Source organism: Rattus norvegicus, chromosome 3, assembly GCF_036323735.1.
Source record: "Rattus norvegicus strain BN/NHsdMcwi chromosome 3, GRCr8, whole genome shotgun sequence".
Classification (NCBI taxonomy): Eukaryota; Metazoa; Chordata; class Mammalia; order Rodentia; family Muridae; genus Rattus; species Rattus norvegicus.
This window is the reverse complement of record NC_086021.1, coordinates 99402410-99418773: the sequence shown is the minus strand read 5'-3', so window position 1 is coordinate 99418773 and position 16364 is coordinate 99402410. Positions and strand designations below refer to the sequence as shown.

At 49.6% G+C, this 16364-nt stretch overlaps 1 protein-coding gene across 6 annotated transcripts in view; it reads left to right on the top strand.

Moving 5' to 3' along the window:
* Positions 1-16364, top strand: part of Prdm11 (PR/SET domain 11) — a 79713-nt gene that overhangs the window by 42032 nt on the left and 21317 nt on the right. For 4 of the 6 annotated variants that reach the window (XM_039105882.2, XM_017592049.3, XM_017592048.3 and 1 more), the window contains exon 5: positions 9644-9711. In XM_039105882.2, coding sequence (XP_038961810.1) covers positions 9644-9711 — 68 coding nt within the window. Of the gene's footprint in view, positions 1-9643; positions 9712-13552; positions 13975-16364 lie in introns of all 6 variants that reach the window. The other 2 variants (XM_063284582.1, XM_063284583.1) reach the window with 1 other exon arrangement.

Sequence of the window (16364 nt, the reverse complement as noted above, 5' to 3'; positions counted from 1 at the left end):
CAGGGAGCTTTGCCAGAAGGAAGATTTTATTTACTTAGACAGTGTGTATCTGTCCTTTGGCCACAGTTTAGTGACAAGTAGTAATAACTGATATTGAATAATCAACTCTTGTGTGACACCAGCTACCTCAGTGTCATGAAACACAGCCAATCGGTATTTTCTGTAATGGGCCAGAAGGGAAACTATCCCGTACTGTGGATCACAGTGTCCTCTTGCAAGGACACATGTCCTTAGGATGGTGCTAAACCCAGAATGGACTCAGGTCACCTCCTCTCCTCAGCATCCCAGCCTTGTGACACAGTGCTCTATGCAGGATCAGTTGTCCCCTGTGACTCCAGAGGTGCCAGGGTGTGACCCAGTGCTGTTGGAAACCCTTCTAAACCACCGTATGGTACTTCACATTCATCATTTGCCTTTTCCCTTGGCCATTTCAGTTTGCCCTCATGTTACCTGCAGGGCAGGCAGATCCTTCTAGATCTCTCAAGGCTCTCCCTGCTCCAAACCATCCTTTTCAGTCCCACCTCATATACTTCCTAAGGGCTACCTTAGGACCTGAAAGTGCCCTTTGCTTCCCTGGGAGCCTGCTCCTTACCCCGAGGAAGGGATGGGTGGTTTGTACTGACACTGGTTCCGTGGGATCAGGTGCCCTTCCCAGACAGAACCATGGGACCCTTAAGAGGAAGTACTGTTTGACGTGACCAAAGAGCTCTGCACAGTTCAGATCCTGGTTCTTCAACTGGCTGGAAGTTCAGCTTTGAATTTGTCAGTGGTCTAGCAACACAAGCACATAGCCCCTGGAAGACATTCAGGAGATATAAGTATTGATACTTGGTGGCTGTAGTGGGCAGGTGACAGGCTGCTTTGATTGTTCTTGGCCAACTTCATGTAACTTCAGGAAGAGATAAGGAAGGTGAAGTATGTCAGATTGGATATAAGATCTGGGTTCATGTGAATAGGATTTATTTAACACATCTCCAGGGACACACACACACACACACACACACACACACACACACAAGTGTGTGTGTAGCATTGAATACACAGAAGTAAAGAAATCCATTCCACAACAGTTCAACAGTTCTAAGAAGAATCAGACAGAGGCAGAGACAGAAAGACTGGCAGTTGCTGAGGGCTGGGACACAGGGAAACAAAGCACCAAGTGTCTATCATGCAAGACACAGGTCCTCAAGGTTGCTATAGAGCTCAGGGCCTGGAATGCACTGTTGTGTCAGAGCTGTCGAGGGCAGTGCGATACTTCACGGAGTCACAGTACAGTGGCCGTTAAAGCAGAAGTAGGTTGGGCGTGGGTTAGGCTGATGTGCCAAGGTGTGTACTTCTTCCCAGACTCATCAAGGACTGTCCATTACACATGCACACTAGTGGGTGTGACAATCAAGTCAATCAAAACCAGCCAGTAAGGTGGTTTTACAAACAGAGATTTTATCAACAGCAGTTTCAGAACAATGAAAGGAAGTCCCCGTGGCTTCGTGGCTTCGTTGGAATGATGATAATGGACTAAACCTCTGAAACTGTAAGCAAGCCCCCAGTCACGTGCTTTCTTTTGTGAGAGTTGCCTTGGTCATGGTGTCTCCTTACAGCAATAGAACAGTGACTAAGGCAGTAGTTGATATGGGGCCCAGGGTACACGTGTGACAGGCATGACCACACTGCTGGAGGGATATGGAAGACTTTGGGATTTTAGGCTATGGAAGCATTTGGATGCTTTAAGTGGGGCTTACTGGGCTACCTTAGAAGGATCATGGAAGACAGTGCTGGGGACAGTTTGAACTGTGAGGACCTAGATCAAGAAGTTTTAAAGGAAAGGAATATTAGCAAGTGTCCTAGAAACCTTCCCTGTAAGATGTTGGCAAAGATTGTAGCTACTTTCACCACTGTCCTAAAAACCTGCCTGAGGCTAAACTGAAGAGGTTTGGATTAATGGCGCTGGCAGAGGATATTTCAAGTTTGTTTGTGTGGTTATTAGCAATCTCACAGACCTATAATGCAGAGGAGCAAGCTGTGTAGACAGAAATACAAAGCATGCAGTTTGAGGAGAGAAGGACCACCAGGAAACGTGATGGTGGAGCCAGGGTCTGTGCCCAGGGAGGAAAAATGTGTAAAGAAAAGCCTGATGCTAAAAGTATAAAGGGCTTGGTGAGCTCAGGATAGGACCCCACCCGGCTAAGGTTCTAACATATGAAAGCTTCAGCAGTGAGGGGAAGCATCCACAACAGAGAGCTGATGCACATGTCATTCAAAGAGGGGTCAAATTCTTGCCCCAGCAAGCCGCAGAGCTTGGCAGCTTTGGCCAGGTAGTTCTGGCTTTAGACTCAGGGATACAAGAAAGGAGTTGCAGAATCTCCTTTCATGGCTAAGGAAGTAGCAGAGGCCAGGCATATGTGAGGGGTGTCCCTACATGGAGGCCTAGAGAGACCATTGTGTGTAGCTGTGAAGGTAAAGCCTGGTTTGCCTTGGAGATCCCGAGGTGTTGGATAAGACAGAGTCCTGGGAGACCTGTGGAGGAGAGCTGCTAACCTCTGAGGTTAGGACCCAGCCTAAGAGAGAGAAGTGTGCTGCAGTCAAGAGAACTGAAAGGAGTTAGAGATCTAAAGACCATTTTGACACCAGACGTGGAGATGCAGAATTTGGAGTTCACCCTGCTGGTTTTTGGTCTTGTTTTGGCCCTGTATTTCCTGGCTCTGCTCCTTTTGCTCCCTTTTGGAATGGTGTGCCATGGTATGTTGGAAGAATGTGATCTGCTTTTGATTTTGATTTTACAGGGGGTTACAGTTAGGAGATTGCATGAATCTCAGAAGAGACTTTGAACTTTTAAAGAGTGTTAAGGCTGTGATAGAATATGGGGATTTTTGAAGTTGGACGGAGTGCATTTTTGTATTAAGATATGGCTATAAACCTATGGGGCCCAAGAAGTGAAATGTGGTGATTTGAATAAGAATGGCCCCGGAGGCTCATACATTTGAATGCACAGTCACCAGGAAGTGGCACCCTTTGAAAGGGCTGGAAGTGTGGCTTGTTGGAGAAAGGGGGTGGGCTTTGAGCTTTCGAAAGGCCATGCCAAACCTGGTGATGCTCTCTGTGCCTGTCCATGGATTAGGATGTAGCTCTCAGCTACAGCTTCAGCACCGCCAGCACGCCACCGTGCTCCCCACCATGATAATGGTGGGTTAAACCTCTGAAACTATAAGCCCCCCAGTTAAATGCTTTCTTTCACAGGAGTTGCCTTGATCATGGTGTCTCTTCAAAGCAGTGGGACAGTGACTAAGATTTCTAAGTCTTCACCACTTTGTCCCTAAGCTTGTCACTCCAGCTGCTCCTCTGATGTCATGTACTGGTGCGCATGAATAGAGAAAACCCCAAATGGTGAGCCAAGGAACATCCCCCAGAAAACCAGCCACAGTTAGAAGCCACAGAGGCTTCTGGTAGCTTCCACGTCCCTCCAGCCCAGTTAGATCCCTCTGCTCCATTGACGCTGTAAGGGACCAAAAGGTAATTAGTACCACTCTATGTTGACTGCTGACCGGTATATATCACCCCTCAACCCTAACAACAGGGAATATTTGGCCTTTTCCTCAGTGGCAGTCATGGTGCTCATGGTGCTGATAGCCACCATTACCCTCTGCTGTGCTCAAGGCTGAAGGTCTACAAGGTGGTGTTACAGAGAAAACTTGCCTGAGGTTGTGAACTGTGAGCTGTGCTCACTAGGAGATGTAACATAGGTGTGCAGTGTTAGTATAAGAACTAGACTCTGTGCCACTCCATGGAGGTCCTGGTATATACTAGGGCACCCGTCATCTCGGGAGCGTGTAGAGGAGGAGGAGGCCTGGGCTGCAGCACATATGACCTTAATATCATAAACATGTGTGCACACACACGTGGACGTGTGTAGAGGGTTTTTTGTTTTAAGAATCATTTATTTTATGTACGTTTTTAAGAGTTATTCACTCATTTTATGTATGTGAGTACACTGTAGCTGTCTGGGTGTTTGCTGGGAATTGAACTCAGGACCTCAGGAAGAACAGTCAGAGTCTTAACCACTGAGCCATCTCTCCAACCCACTTATCTTTGTTTTGGAAACAAGGTTGCTCCCTGGCCTGCGGCTTGCAGATTGGCTAGACAGTTGGCCAGCAAGCCCCAGAGATCCACTGTCCATCTCCACAGTGTCAGCATTACAAGGCCACAGCACTATGTCCAACTTCTTAATTTGGGTTCTGAGAATTGAACTTGAATGGGGGAAAAAGGAGATAAAAAGGAAAGGGTGTGTGCTCCTGGGTATGGTAAAGGAGAAAACTTACTGTAGATAAAGAGAGAGCATAGTCAGAGGCAGGGACACCTGGGAGAGTCCAGAGTGGGCATGACCAGACTGAGCTGGGTCAAAAGGAAGGTGGAGGGAGAGGGGAGAGGGGAACCAGGTACGGCAACCAGGAGGTCCAAAAGAGAAGAGGTAACCAAAATGGCTGGATTATATTGAGAAGGGCAACCCAGTCCTCTGAGCTGGAGAATTCAGGGTAGGGGGTGGGGTAACCATCCCTTATACTAGGTTGGGACTGACGGATGCTGGGAGAACCTGACTGCCAGATTTGCTTTGGTGGGTTAAACAGACACCTCAGCTGCTTGTCCAAGGGGTTGAGACTTAACAGAACCCAGGTCTTCACACTTGAATGTGAATGCTTCGTGAGTGCTTCATTGCTTGAACTGCAAGCACGTTACCAATGGGGACATCTTCCCAGTACCCTGTCACTGAGATTTTTTAAAGCACAAAGGCAGGTCGGACTCATACAGACAAATGAGGAGCACCCCACTTCTCTCTCCTCTTCTAGCAATAAGTTAGGGTTGAATGTTTTCAGAATGCCATCTAGCTCCTCTGATCCTAAGCACAGCCATAGCTCTGGGCTGGTGTGTGAACCACCTGCTGGTAACAATGGAGCATACATGCTGGTTTCTAGGGTTCATGCTCTTGACATGCCTTGCTCACAGCCCTTCCACATGAACCCCCTGAGTGTGGAATTGGGAAGAAATGCCTTGAATGTGCATGGCTTTGATTCCTCTAGAAGAGTCTGTGTGAGTGCGTGGTCCTGGGAATGGAATCCTGGGTCCCGTGTCCATTAGCCAAGGTCTCCACGGTGGTGTTGCATTCCCACGGCCTGTTGCTGTGACAGAATTTGTGAAGGTCAGGCTAAGACCTGGGCTCACAGTGTCAGTGGCTTCAATCCCTAATCATCTGACTGCTTTGCTTTGGGCCCTGCCTGCTGTGTCAGTACATTATGCTGGGGAGCACCAGCAAGCAAGTTGCAATACCTTGTGACCCCTAGACAGAGACTGGCCTTCCATAACCACCTTGAAGGGCATGTCTTTATGACCCAAGACCTCCCACTGGGCTCTACCTCTTAAAGGTTCCATCACTTTCCAATAGTGCCGAGCTGAAGACCAAGCTGCTACCTCAGGGTCTTCAGGGAACAATCTAGGTCTAAGCCACGCAGATGTCATGCATGCATGCCACGTGGCCATTACCAGCAGGTGGTCACCACCAACACCCACCACACAGCAGTGCTTACAGGACCAGAGGACCTGGGTGGCACTCTGCAGTGCAGTAAAGCAACCGAGGAGTGCTAAGTTCTGAGGAGTTTGCTTTTGGTGTTGGTTTTTGTGGGGGTTTCTTTTGTTTCGTTTTGGTTTGGTTTGGTTTTTTCAAGACAGGGTTTCTCTATGTCACAGCCATGGCTCTTCTGGAACTCACTCTGTAGACCAGGCTGGCTTTGAACTTACAGAAATGGTCTGCTTCTGCCTCCAGAGCACCATCATGCCAGGCTCTGAGTGGTACCTCTTAAAAGTGTGAAATGTGTTTCCTTGTATGTTTTGAAGATGGATGTGTCTCACATCACCGCTGATTTATGGAATTCCAGCAAGTTGGGGTTGGGGATTTAGCTCAGTGGTAGAGCACTTGCCTAGCAAGCGCAAGGCCCTGGGTTCAGTCCCCAGCTCCGAAAAAAAAAAAAAAAAAAAAAAGAAAAGAAAAAAAGAAAGGAATTCCAGCAAGTTAATAGTTGGCCCCAGTTGGCACAGGCTGGCCCAGTGTACTTGCTCATTGCTTCCTTACTAACATAGCAATGCTGTCAGGTTGTTTGTGGGTTTCCCCCTTGCTTTTTACTTAAAGGGCTCTTTGTTCCACCATCCACCAACCAACCAGGATTCTACCACGTATCTACACTAAGTAAGGCACTAGGGCTGCTACTGGGAATGGCAGAGCCATTAGCTTGTTTCCACTCCTTTGGATGGTGAGGGAGCCTCTCATCAGACTCACAGCTACCGGACATACCATCAACAGTAATGTTCTTTATCACTAGGGTCTTTGGAAAAGTAATGGGATGTCATGGGACTAATGCTGGGAGAGGCCAGGGCTGTGGCAGGTGAGAGCTAGCTCAAATCAGAAAGGCCTGCAGAGGTGACATAGTCTGAGGCCCACAGATTAGAAGGGAATGGGTACCCACAGCTCAGTGAGGTAATGTTTTAGCAGGATGTGGTCACTTGGAGACTCTTTCAGTGAACTTGCAGCATTCGTTACTAGTGCATGTCTATAGTTAATCACCCCATAGAAAAGGAGAGAGGAAGAAATGCTGATTTTAGCTCAGGGTTTCGAACCATCATAGTGGGGAAGTGCTGGAAAAGTGTATGGGGGTGAAGATGCCTCACATCTAAAGCACAGGGAGGGGCAGGAGCCAGAGTCTGCCACCGGGGTGCCTAAAGTCTTCAAATATAGTGGCACCCTTCAAGATAGTGCTATCAGCAAGGGACTGACTGCACTGTCAATACACAAGCCTGCAGGGAACATTCCAGACTAGACTAATATTTTCTAGATTTTGCAAAACAGTATTGTATGTTGATCTTAGGAGAAGAAAATGTATGTGTCAAAAACGGGGTGGGGGTGGGGGTGGAGTTCCTGCGGACTCCGGGAAGAAGTGGAAAAGGAGATAGAGGCTGAGAGGGTCTCTATTTGGAATTTATCATTTTTATTTATTTGGAGTGTGTGTGTGTGTGTGTGTGTGTGTGTGTGTGTGTGTGTGTGTGTTATGTGCATGCAAGTATGTCTGTGTATGTGGTATGTATGTTAGTGTGTATATGTCTGTTAGAGAACAGCTCTCAGGAACTGGTTCTTTCCTATCTCCATTTGTGATCTGGGGATTAAACTCAGGTTGTCAAGCCCAAATCCTAGCGCCTATACCCACTGAGTCATCTTCCTGTTTCAACTTGGGATTTTTTTGAAGCACAGGAAAGATCTGAGCTGAAAATGACTGCTGTGCATTTCGTTGGTGCTTGCTGTCAGCTACATTATCCTCTTATCATCTCTGGGTGTTTGAGGTGCTTCAAGAGTATGGTTCCTTTAAGCTGATGGAAAGGAGCTTCTGGGCACAGACCCAAGCTGGGCTGGCTGGCCCTCAGAACAGGCTGCAGTGAGTGAGAGCCAAAGAGAGGCTGGACGAGTTACTTTTTTCCTCACTAGGACAATACCTGACATACACTGCTGAACAAAGGGAAGGACATTTTGGCTCACGGTTTGAAGGTTCCAGTCCATAGTATTTGGCTCCATTAGTCCCAGGCGTGTGGTAAGGCAGAACATGGCCACAGGAGACTGTAGAGGAGGGTGTTCACCTCATGGTGGACAAGCAAGCAAGAAGAAAGGATACGTCACAGCATTCTCCAAGTAGATCTTCCTCCTGAAGTTCTCAGCAATTCTCAAAACAGCACTGTCATCCAGAAAACCAAGTGCTCAACACAGGAGCCTGGTGTGCACAGTTCATGTTCAAACCATAACAAGTCAAGGTCAATCAGACAGCTGGGCAGGGCTCAAGTGTACAGACCTGAGAGGTTATGACCATAAATGTGAATCCCATCAGAAGCTCAAGGACAGAACCCTGAGATGATATGAGCCACATGGTCTGATTACAATTGACAAAAGTTTGTTCTGCCATTTTTGAGAATGGTGGAGTGTTAGCACCTGTGCCCAGGGGCTTCTGATCGCTCTGTTTTACCAAGTCTTCTGGGAACTAGCCTTGAACTAGCACGTTTGCACAGTCAGGAAGTTTGTGTTGTACGATTTATAACTCAACTAAGCTGTACAAACAAGAAGGATCATGTTGATATGAAACCCAAAGAGACAAAAAAATGGACAGATCCTCAAAAAGAATCAATAACACTGAAAGTGAAAAATATCAATTGGATAAAAGATACTCATTACAAAGGCAGCAAAGCATCAGGCATGTGGTGAGGGCCTGCAAGTCCAGCACCCAAGGAGGGTGAATACGAGGATTGAAAGTTCAAGACCAGCCTGGGTATGTAGTGAAGGCCTGCCTCAAAATTTCTACAAACCAAAATGAAAACAAAAAAGCAAGTGAAGTGAGAAAGGAAAAGCCTCATGAATGGAAATAGCTGGCGTAGGCAGAGACACACTGGCAGATTGAAAGACCGAGAACTGTCCCCTGACACTGCTCCGAAAGACAGAGGAAACCATGGAGAGGCAGCTAGAAGATGTGGGGGGCTGAACGAGCTACTCTATGTTTACTCAATAGAGATTCTACTGTCGGAGGACGGCATAAGCGAGAGGTTATATTAAAAAGCATAAAGGCTGAGGATTACCAGAACTAAAATGTGGTAGTGCTCATTAAGCAGTGAAGAGAACTTTATGATCTTTGCTTCACCAACACAACACAAAATGATGTCAAGCAGTACACAAAAGGAAAGATTACGGACTGATTATCTGCAAAAGATCCATAGGAGACTATCAGTAGTTTGCTTATAACTTGGATCAGGAAAGAACCAGAGACGCCATCAGAGAACCCTACACCTATGCTCTCTAAGTGTATCTCTCTCTTTCTGAGTGTATCTCTCTCTCTGAGTGTATCTCTCTTTCTGAGTGTATCTCTCTTTCTGGGTGTATCTCTCTCTCTGAGTGTGTATCTCTCTCTGAGTGTATCTCTCTCTCTGAGTGTATCTCTCTCTCTGAGTGTATCTCTCTTTCTGAGTGTATCTCTCTTTCTGCCTTAACCTTCAACCTTAAAATTTGTGCCAGAACTGCCTTTGAAGGACCCCCGCCCTCCACAAAGAGAGTAAGGGACAACATACAATTCCATGGATCTTGATACTCAGAATGATTGTGGAGTATAGACGGTTGGACACAACCCACCCCAAACCCCAAGGGTCTTGAGTATTTGAAATTTCAGCAGAGGATGAGCCCTTTCAGATCAATTCCTGGGCCCCAGTGATGACCTTCATCTCCTACACACACCGCAGAGAGAGAAGGGCTGTCTTCAGCTTCTGTCGTACAAGCCCGGTACCTGTGGGGAGTGGTGAGCCTGGGTCATGTTGCCCAGGATTCTGATTCCATCAGCACAGATGAGAGGGGTGTCTCCTCTCGGGTTGTCTCCAGGGTCTCTAAAAGAATGGGAGTAGGTGGAGAGGAGACAGCAAACTTCTTGACAGCAGCTGAGGTGATGGTGTGGACAGTGTAGGAGGGCAGAGGGAAGAGGTGATACTGAGGATGGAGCTGGATTCTGGGCTTCAGGTAAGGAGCCCAGGCACATGAGAGCCCCTTCTGTAATGGCTCGCTTCAGATGGTCTCTCTGTTTTCCAGATTGTGGACAAGAACAACCGCTACAAGTCCATAGATGGGTCAGATGAGACCAAGGCCAACTGGATGAGGTGAGTCCCATCCTCCCAGCTCCAGTGAGCCTCACCAGCCTCTGGGATGGGTCCAGGGAGTATCTTGGGCCTCCAGGATCTCAGAGCTCTCCAGGCTGCTCCAGAACTGCAGCTGACAGGGTCTGAAAGAAGTCTCCTGTTCCCCAGGCTTCCATCAGAGGCTCTAGAGAGCCTGTGGCCAGACCAGCAGGCTGCAGGAATCAGGCTGCATGCCATAGCTCCTGATAGAACTCCTGCAAAGAGGAAAATGTGCCTGACCTAGGATGGACCCCTGACATTTATCCCAGAGCAGATTCTCGCTACCTGGATGACATCATTCCAGGGAAGACCCAGAAATCGTCCTATGGTTTTATGGTAGGGAAAGCTCCTGACATCTCCAGCTCCCTTTCCCGCAGGGCTCACACTAAACTTGACTGCGGCCCAGCATGGATCTATCCTGGCCCAGGTCATGGCCTAGGACTGTGTGTCAGAAATGTCCTTTAAGTCTAGCCAGAGATAGCAGAGAAGAACAAGGGTCACTTCCCAGGTGGCCACACTGAGTTGGGAGCCGTGCTTAGGGCTGGCCTATATGGTATGTGTGGTTCCTCCCAGAAGGTGTGTATTAGGGAAAAAGGTCAGTCTGATCCCGGTACCACTTTGCGATCTACATCTGGGATCCAGAGGCGGTGGTAGGGCATTTAGATTTGTAGAGACGAAAGGAAGGCCTTTGAGGACCAGGGACCCAGCCTCGTCACGAACCCAAGGCCCTGTCATATACAGTTCTGTGCGTCTCAGATAGCAGATGGGTGACCTTTGATGGCAGATGGGAAGATGAGAGATGGGGATATCAAGGGTTGTCTTGGGCAGTCTGAGCACATGAGGAGGAGCTGGTTGGAAATGGAAAGTCATGAGGAGGTCCCCTGTGTGTCCCCCCGCCCCCACCCCTGTGGCCTCACTGCCACCTGTATGTCCCCAGGGCTGCAGCTGGTTTGCAGGGCAGTTTGGACTCTTCCTCTTATTGAGCGCACAGCTGCTTTCGCTGCCCTAGACAGGTGCAGAATCAGCACCCACATATGACAGCCTCCTCTACAAGATGGTCAGCTCTCCCTAAAAGTGGCACCAGAAGTTGTACTTGACACTCCTACCTACCTTCTTCTCTCTCTCCCCAAAGGTCCAGGTCACCATGACAGCCTGTCCATCCCTCATGCTGAGCACCCTGTCAGCTCAGCACATATGGACACTTGAGAGTAGGCCAGTTCAATCCTGCCCTCCTCAGCACCCCCTACAGGCACACCTGCCCGTGCGTAATGCCAGAGAGGCACAGACATGTGCTCTGTGGGGGTCCAGATGGAACAGGGAGGAGCCTTTGATGTGTTCCCTCAGAGGGTCCAGGACTTTGTCGAGGGCAGCTGGAGCAAGTGAGTTTTGCGGAAAGACTGCTAATGGAGACCACAGCCCTGGGCTGGGCCTTCACATATGTCACTACGCCAGGTCCAGGCTGAAAGAGTGAATCTGATGCCTCCTGTGACATTGTTGTGTGCAGAGCTCCAGAAGCTATGGCTCAGAGAGCTGACCCGTCCCATGTTTCCTCCCATTTCTGAGATTTTGTCTGGGCAAAGGGTTTTCCCACTGCCCCTGAGAAGACAGTTGGCCTCATCTCAGCCAACTCGGGTGTTATTTAACACTCCAGGACTGCGTGTAACTTGGTTGGGGATGAGTTCAGAGCATCTCAGTTTTGCAAGCTCTTTATAGTGACTCTGATGACTCTCATTCCTGTCATCTGTGGCAAAACTTGGCCTGGGGCCCTGTGTCTCTAGACCTGCAAGCCACAGTTCTTTCTGATAATAAACACGGACCAAGCAGAGCATTGGATCCTTGTGACTGTGGGTGGGTTCAGGGGGTGGGAGTTAGCTGCTCCCACTTCTATTAACACGACTCTGCCCTGAGCCCAGGTGACTCCTGGGTGGTCTGTCTTAGCTGATGTGTCCTGACTTAGGATGGTTCCAGGATCCAGTGATCGTGTGTGTGTGTGGCTTTGCTTTTCGGAGCTCTTGTTAACTTATAGACTCTTAGTTGTGCTGTCACAGACCAGGGCCTTGGGGGTGATGTAATAGATCTTTACGAAATTAGTGGTGGGCCCAGCAAGGGGTAGGTACAAGGGTATTCATGTCTTGAGTGTTAACCTATGCAAGCTCTGTGTTAGGTGCTGTGCATGCAGTAATTCTCAACCAGGGGCACTTGAGACATGTGAGGGTTTGGCAGTGCTCTCAGACATTCTAGATGAGCACAGCTTCATGATTGGGTACTCCTGGTTTGCAGAGGCCAAAGGTACTCGTATTATTGAACATTCCACACTGTACAGCAATCTCCTCTCCTAACACAGTCTCTGAATTCCCACAAGGGTATAATCAGGGCCTATAGACTTCACTAGTTTTACAGGGGCCCTGTGGTCCCCAAGGATAGTTTCAAGTCTGTCTGAGTGCAAGGCCTTTGTCCTGAGCTGGGTACTGAAGCAAGGCTGCAGGAACCGAGTCCTGCTTGTACTACTGTGATTTTGGAAGCATCCAAAGGTATGGGTTTGGATCTGAGTGTGCCTCAACACCCTGGTTCCTCCTGGGTGAAGCTGTAGTTTCAAAGTTGTAGGGAAAGGCAGGTAGAAATATGATGCTCTCTGAGTTCTAAAGCCAGAGCAGGAGCAGGGTCAGGTTGAAGAGCCTCAGCAAAATCAAAGTTGTCCTTCTAAGAGCAACATGTCTCTGGGTGGATGCTCATGGGTGTCTCATGTCTTAACTAGAACACCACAGCAGCTAAACCATGAGGAGCCCCTTCTGAGGGAGAAGCCCTTCGGAGGGAGAAGAGCTTGTTCTCTGCACACACACAGGGAAGTAGGGACATGAGAGACACAGGAAAAAGGGAAACAGGTCATAGGTGACAGGGTAAGCTTTCTGTGGTTGTAACATGATGGACACCGGCCACCAGTGCCACAGCCACACAGCCACTGCAATCTACTGTCGGCTGTTTAAAATTAAGTTGGTGTGTGTGTGTGTGTGTGTGTGTGTGTGTGTGTGTGTGTATGTATGTATGTGTATCTGTGTGTGTGTATCTGTGTGTGTATCTGTGTATGTGTATCTGTTTGTGTGTATCTGTGTGTGTATCTGTGTGTGTGTATCTGTGAGTGTGTGTATCTGTGTGTGTGTATGTGTATCTGTGTGTGTATCTGTGTGTGTGTATATCTGTGTGTGTATCTGTGTGTGTATCTGTGGGTGTGTGTATCTGTGTGTGTGTATCTGTGTGTGTGTATCTGTGTGTGTGTGTGTTGTGTGTGTGTGGTGTGTGTGTGTGTGTGTGTGTGCGCGCGCGCGCAGATGCCCAAAGAGGCCCAACAAATCCGTTGGAGTCTGAATAAGAGGCATTTTTGCATTACTTGATGTGGTTGCTGGAATCCAAATTCTAATCCTCCACAGAGAGTTGTAGGAAATGTCCTTAACCACTGAGCTGCTTCTCCAGTCCCTTAAGTGGCCGAAGCTCTTGTACATAGATGGAGCCCTCAGAAACTGGTCTGGTTGGGGAGAAGGAGGCAGCAGAGGTTGATTGAGCTCGAAGTGCCTGGTGCTCAAGGCTGATGAGAGGTAGGGTAGCCCTGCCCTGCGGTCACTGGACTCCTACCACCTCCTTCCTGCCTTCCCTCTGAGGAGGAGAGAGGGAAAGGCATCACAGTAGGAGGAGGGTGTGGTGGGGCTAGGCCGAGGTGGCCCCAGCCGTTCCCTTGCTTCCCAGATGGGGCCTGTGATTGGGAAGGAGGAGGACCACCCTCATTAACGGTCATTTACCCAATTATGCTTTGTGGGATATTCAACCCAAGGAACGTGCTGCCCCTGGCTGAGCGTAAGAGGAAGCCTAAATTCTCCAAGGAGGAGCTGGACATTCTGGTCACAGAGGTGACCCGTCACGAAGCGGTTCTCTTTGGGAGGGAGACCATGCGGCTGTCCCATGCCGACAGGGACAAGATTTGGGAAGGCATAGCTCGGAAAGTCACCTCCGTCAGCCAGGTTCCCCGCTCCATCAAGGATATTAAACACAGATGGGATGACATGAAGCGCAGGACCAAGGACAAGCTGGCCTTCATGCGGCAGTCACTGTCGGGCCCAGGGATCGGGGGCCACGCCCATCCCATCATGCTTGCTGCCCACAAGAGAGCTATCAAGTCAGCACTGCTCACTGCCAGGGCTGGGCACAGCTTCCCCAGGGCAGAGCTCGATGGAACCGACAGCCCTAACACCAGCTGTGAGTATCGCTGCCTGAGTGTGGGACTTGCTTCCTTGTGTGCACCTCTTCTCTTGCTATCTTTCAGCCCTGCCTACCTCCCTGGCTCTCTCCATGGCCCCATCTTACCTCTGACCTGTCTCCACTCCCTGAGCATCCCTTCTGTGCCAGAAGCTGGCTTGGGAGCAGGAAGGATAGGGCTGCATCTAAAACCCACACAGACACTTGTAGGACTAAACACACTTCGGATGGATCCAACCTGTGGCCTAAGGGTTACATGCACATCGCTATGAAGGTGGCCTAACCCAAATCATAGCCTTGTTTAAAACAGTACACATTTTTTGTTTGTTTGTTTGTTTGGTACCTGAGCAGAAACTTTGTAGTTGACCTTGTGTTACAATGTCAAAAGGTTAGGCAGACATACCTTCTTGAATTAGATTATCATTCACCTTAGAGGAAGAATGAGTGCTCACCCAGTCCAGCACAAGCCTTGGACTTGTGTGATCTTGGGGGCCCACGCTGGGTCTGCCGCCCCACAGTCTGTTGGGTCTGCAAAGCACATGAATGGAGTACTGCAGCTGCAGAAAAGGCCAAGGCTGGCTGAGGAAGATGCTTGAAGGTTGAGGAAGAGTTAACCAGGCCTGGTGTGAGGAGGGGAGGGGAAGGCGAGCAGGCTGGGAACAGCATGTACAAGGCCCACATCAGGAAGGCGCTTGGCACGTTCCAGGAACTGCAAAGGCCAGGGAAGCCCCATCATAGCCGGTAGGGGGAGGGGCACCACCACAGCAGCCAAGTGGCAGGCCAGGGAGAGAGCTTTCTTCATGATTGTCTGGTCACTCTGTGCTTTGTCCTCTACTCTCCAGTCTTCCGAGCTTAATCTACTTCCGTTCAGTTCCTGCTTCTTGGTGCTCACCTGAGACTGAGACCGGCTGGGCCCCCCTCTCCTGCCTCCTTTCCCGTTCTCTTCTGGCTCCCCTGCCCCACCCATTTTGTTTCCCTGTGTTCCCACCTTCTTGCTTCCTGGGACTTCAGCCAGTCTAGTTGGAGTTCACCAGAAGGGGGAGCCATTGGAGTCCATCCCTGAAGAATTCCACCCCACCCTCCCACTTGTTCACACACCCACACCCTTCCTCATCTGCTGTCCTCGATGGAGTCCTGTGAGCAAGGCAGGAGGATCTAAGCATTCAGCCAGCAGGAAAGCGGTTCACCCAGTCCGACTTCCTCCCTGGCCCTTTGCCATGGGGACCTGTTTATTTCCTGTTTGGCTGAGGTCTCTGACAGGTGGCCACTCACAAAGTCAGCCTCAGGAGTAGAAGAGAGTGTTCACGATGAGGCAGACTTCCTCGTTAGCTAGTTGAGGCAAATAATCTTCCAGAAAATGAAGGGGGCCCTGAGGCATCAGAACCAGACTTGAGCCTGGATCTGGCAGCGTTTGCTGGAGCCTCAAATCGGGCAGCATCGGGAAAAGCTTATTTCCTGAATCCTGCCCTAGCCACCACTCCATCTCCTAGAGATCAAAGCTGATGAGGTTAGCAGAGGTAACATGGGCTGCAGGAGCTCCCACATCTAATAGTCACAAGCCTTAGCCTGACTGGGCTTGGAAAAGGGGTAATGGCAGCTCAGAGTGTTCCTTCCCACCCTTTCTGGCACCCCAAGAGGATGGCTGCCATTTATAGAGCATGCTCAGGAAGCAGTAGGCTCCCACTGTGCCAGCATCAGGAAACCTACGGACCTGTGTAAATCAAGCATTCATGAGTAGGCCATGATGTGTCTGACCTCACAGCCCACCTCGCGGGGACAACAGGGCTAATGGCTTGCCCTTCATAATCCTGCTGAATCCTGCACCTACCGTTCCCTCTCATCTTCAGCCATCTGGCATCTAGCTCCCTGCAGTGGTTAGGATTCCAGCAAGGCCACAAGGTGGCCCCAAGCAACCTTGACAGTCCTTCCCTTGTGGAGACTGGTGCTCACAGAGAGCAGCTTAGCACCTCTTACAGGGTGACTCGGTCAGCTCTGCCATGCACCGTAGTGGGAGCCCCACTAGGAGCCCAGCCAGGGCCCCAGGGATTCAGCAAAGCAGACACCATTGTTTTTTTGAAGGTAGTGAAATATAATCAGGGTCATGAACCCTTAGACTGGCATGGCTGCCACTGGAGATGGGGCCTCCTTGGACTGGACTCCTTTCCTGGAATGTAGCTGCTTCTGTGGGAAGAAGGGAACCAGCTCCTGCTCATCCTTCTACCAATACTGGACCTCCATACCTCAGGGACTTAGAAGCTGGCATTTCTCTGTGTGTGGTGCCAGTACAGGCTAAGGGGTGTACAGCAGGGAGTTTCAGAGGCGAGCCTGTGACCCGGGCTGCCCCTTCGCCCTTTTGTAATCATCTGTCCTTCTCTCCTTGTACACTCCAA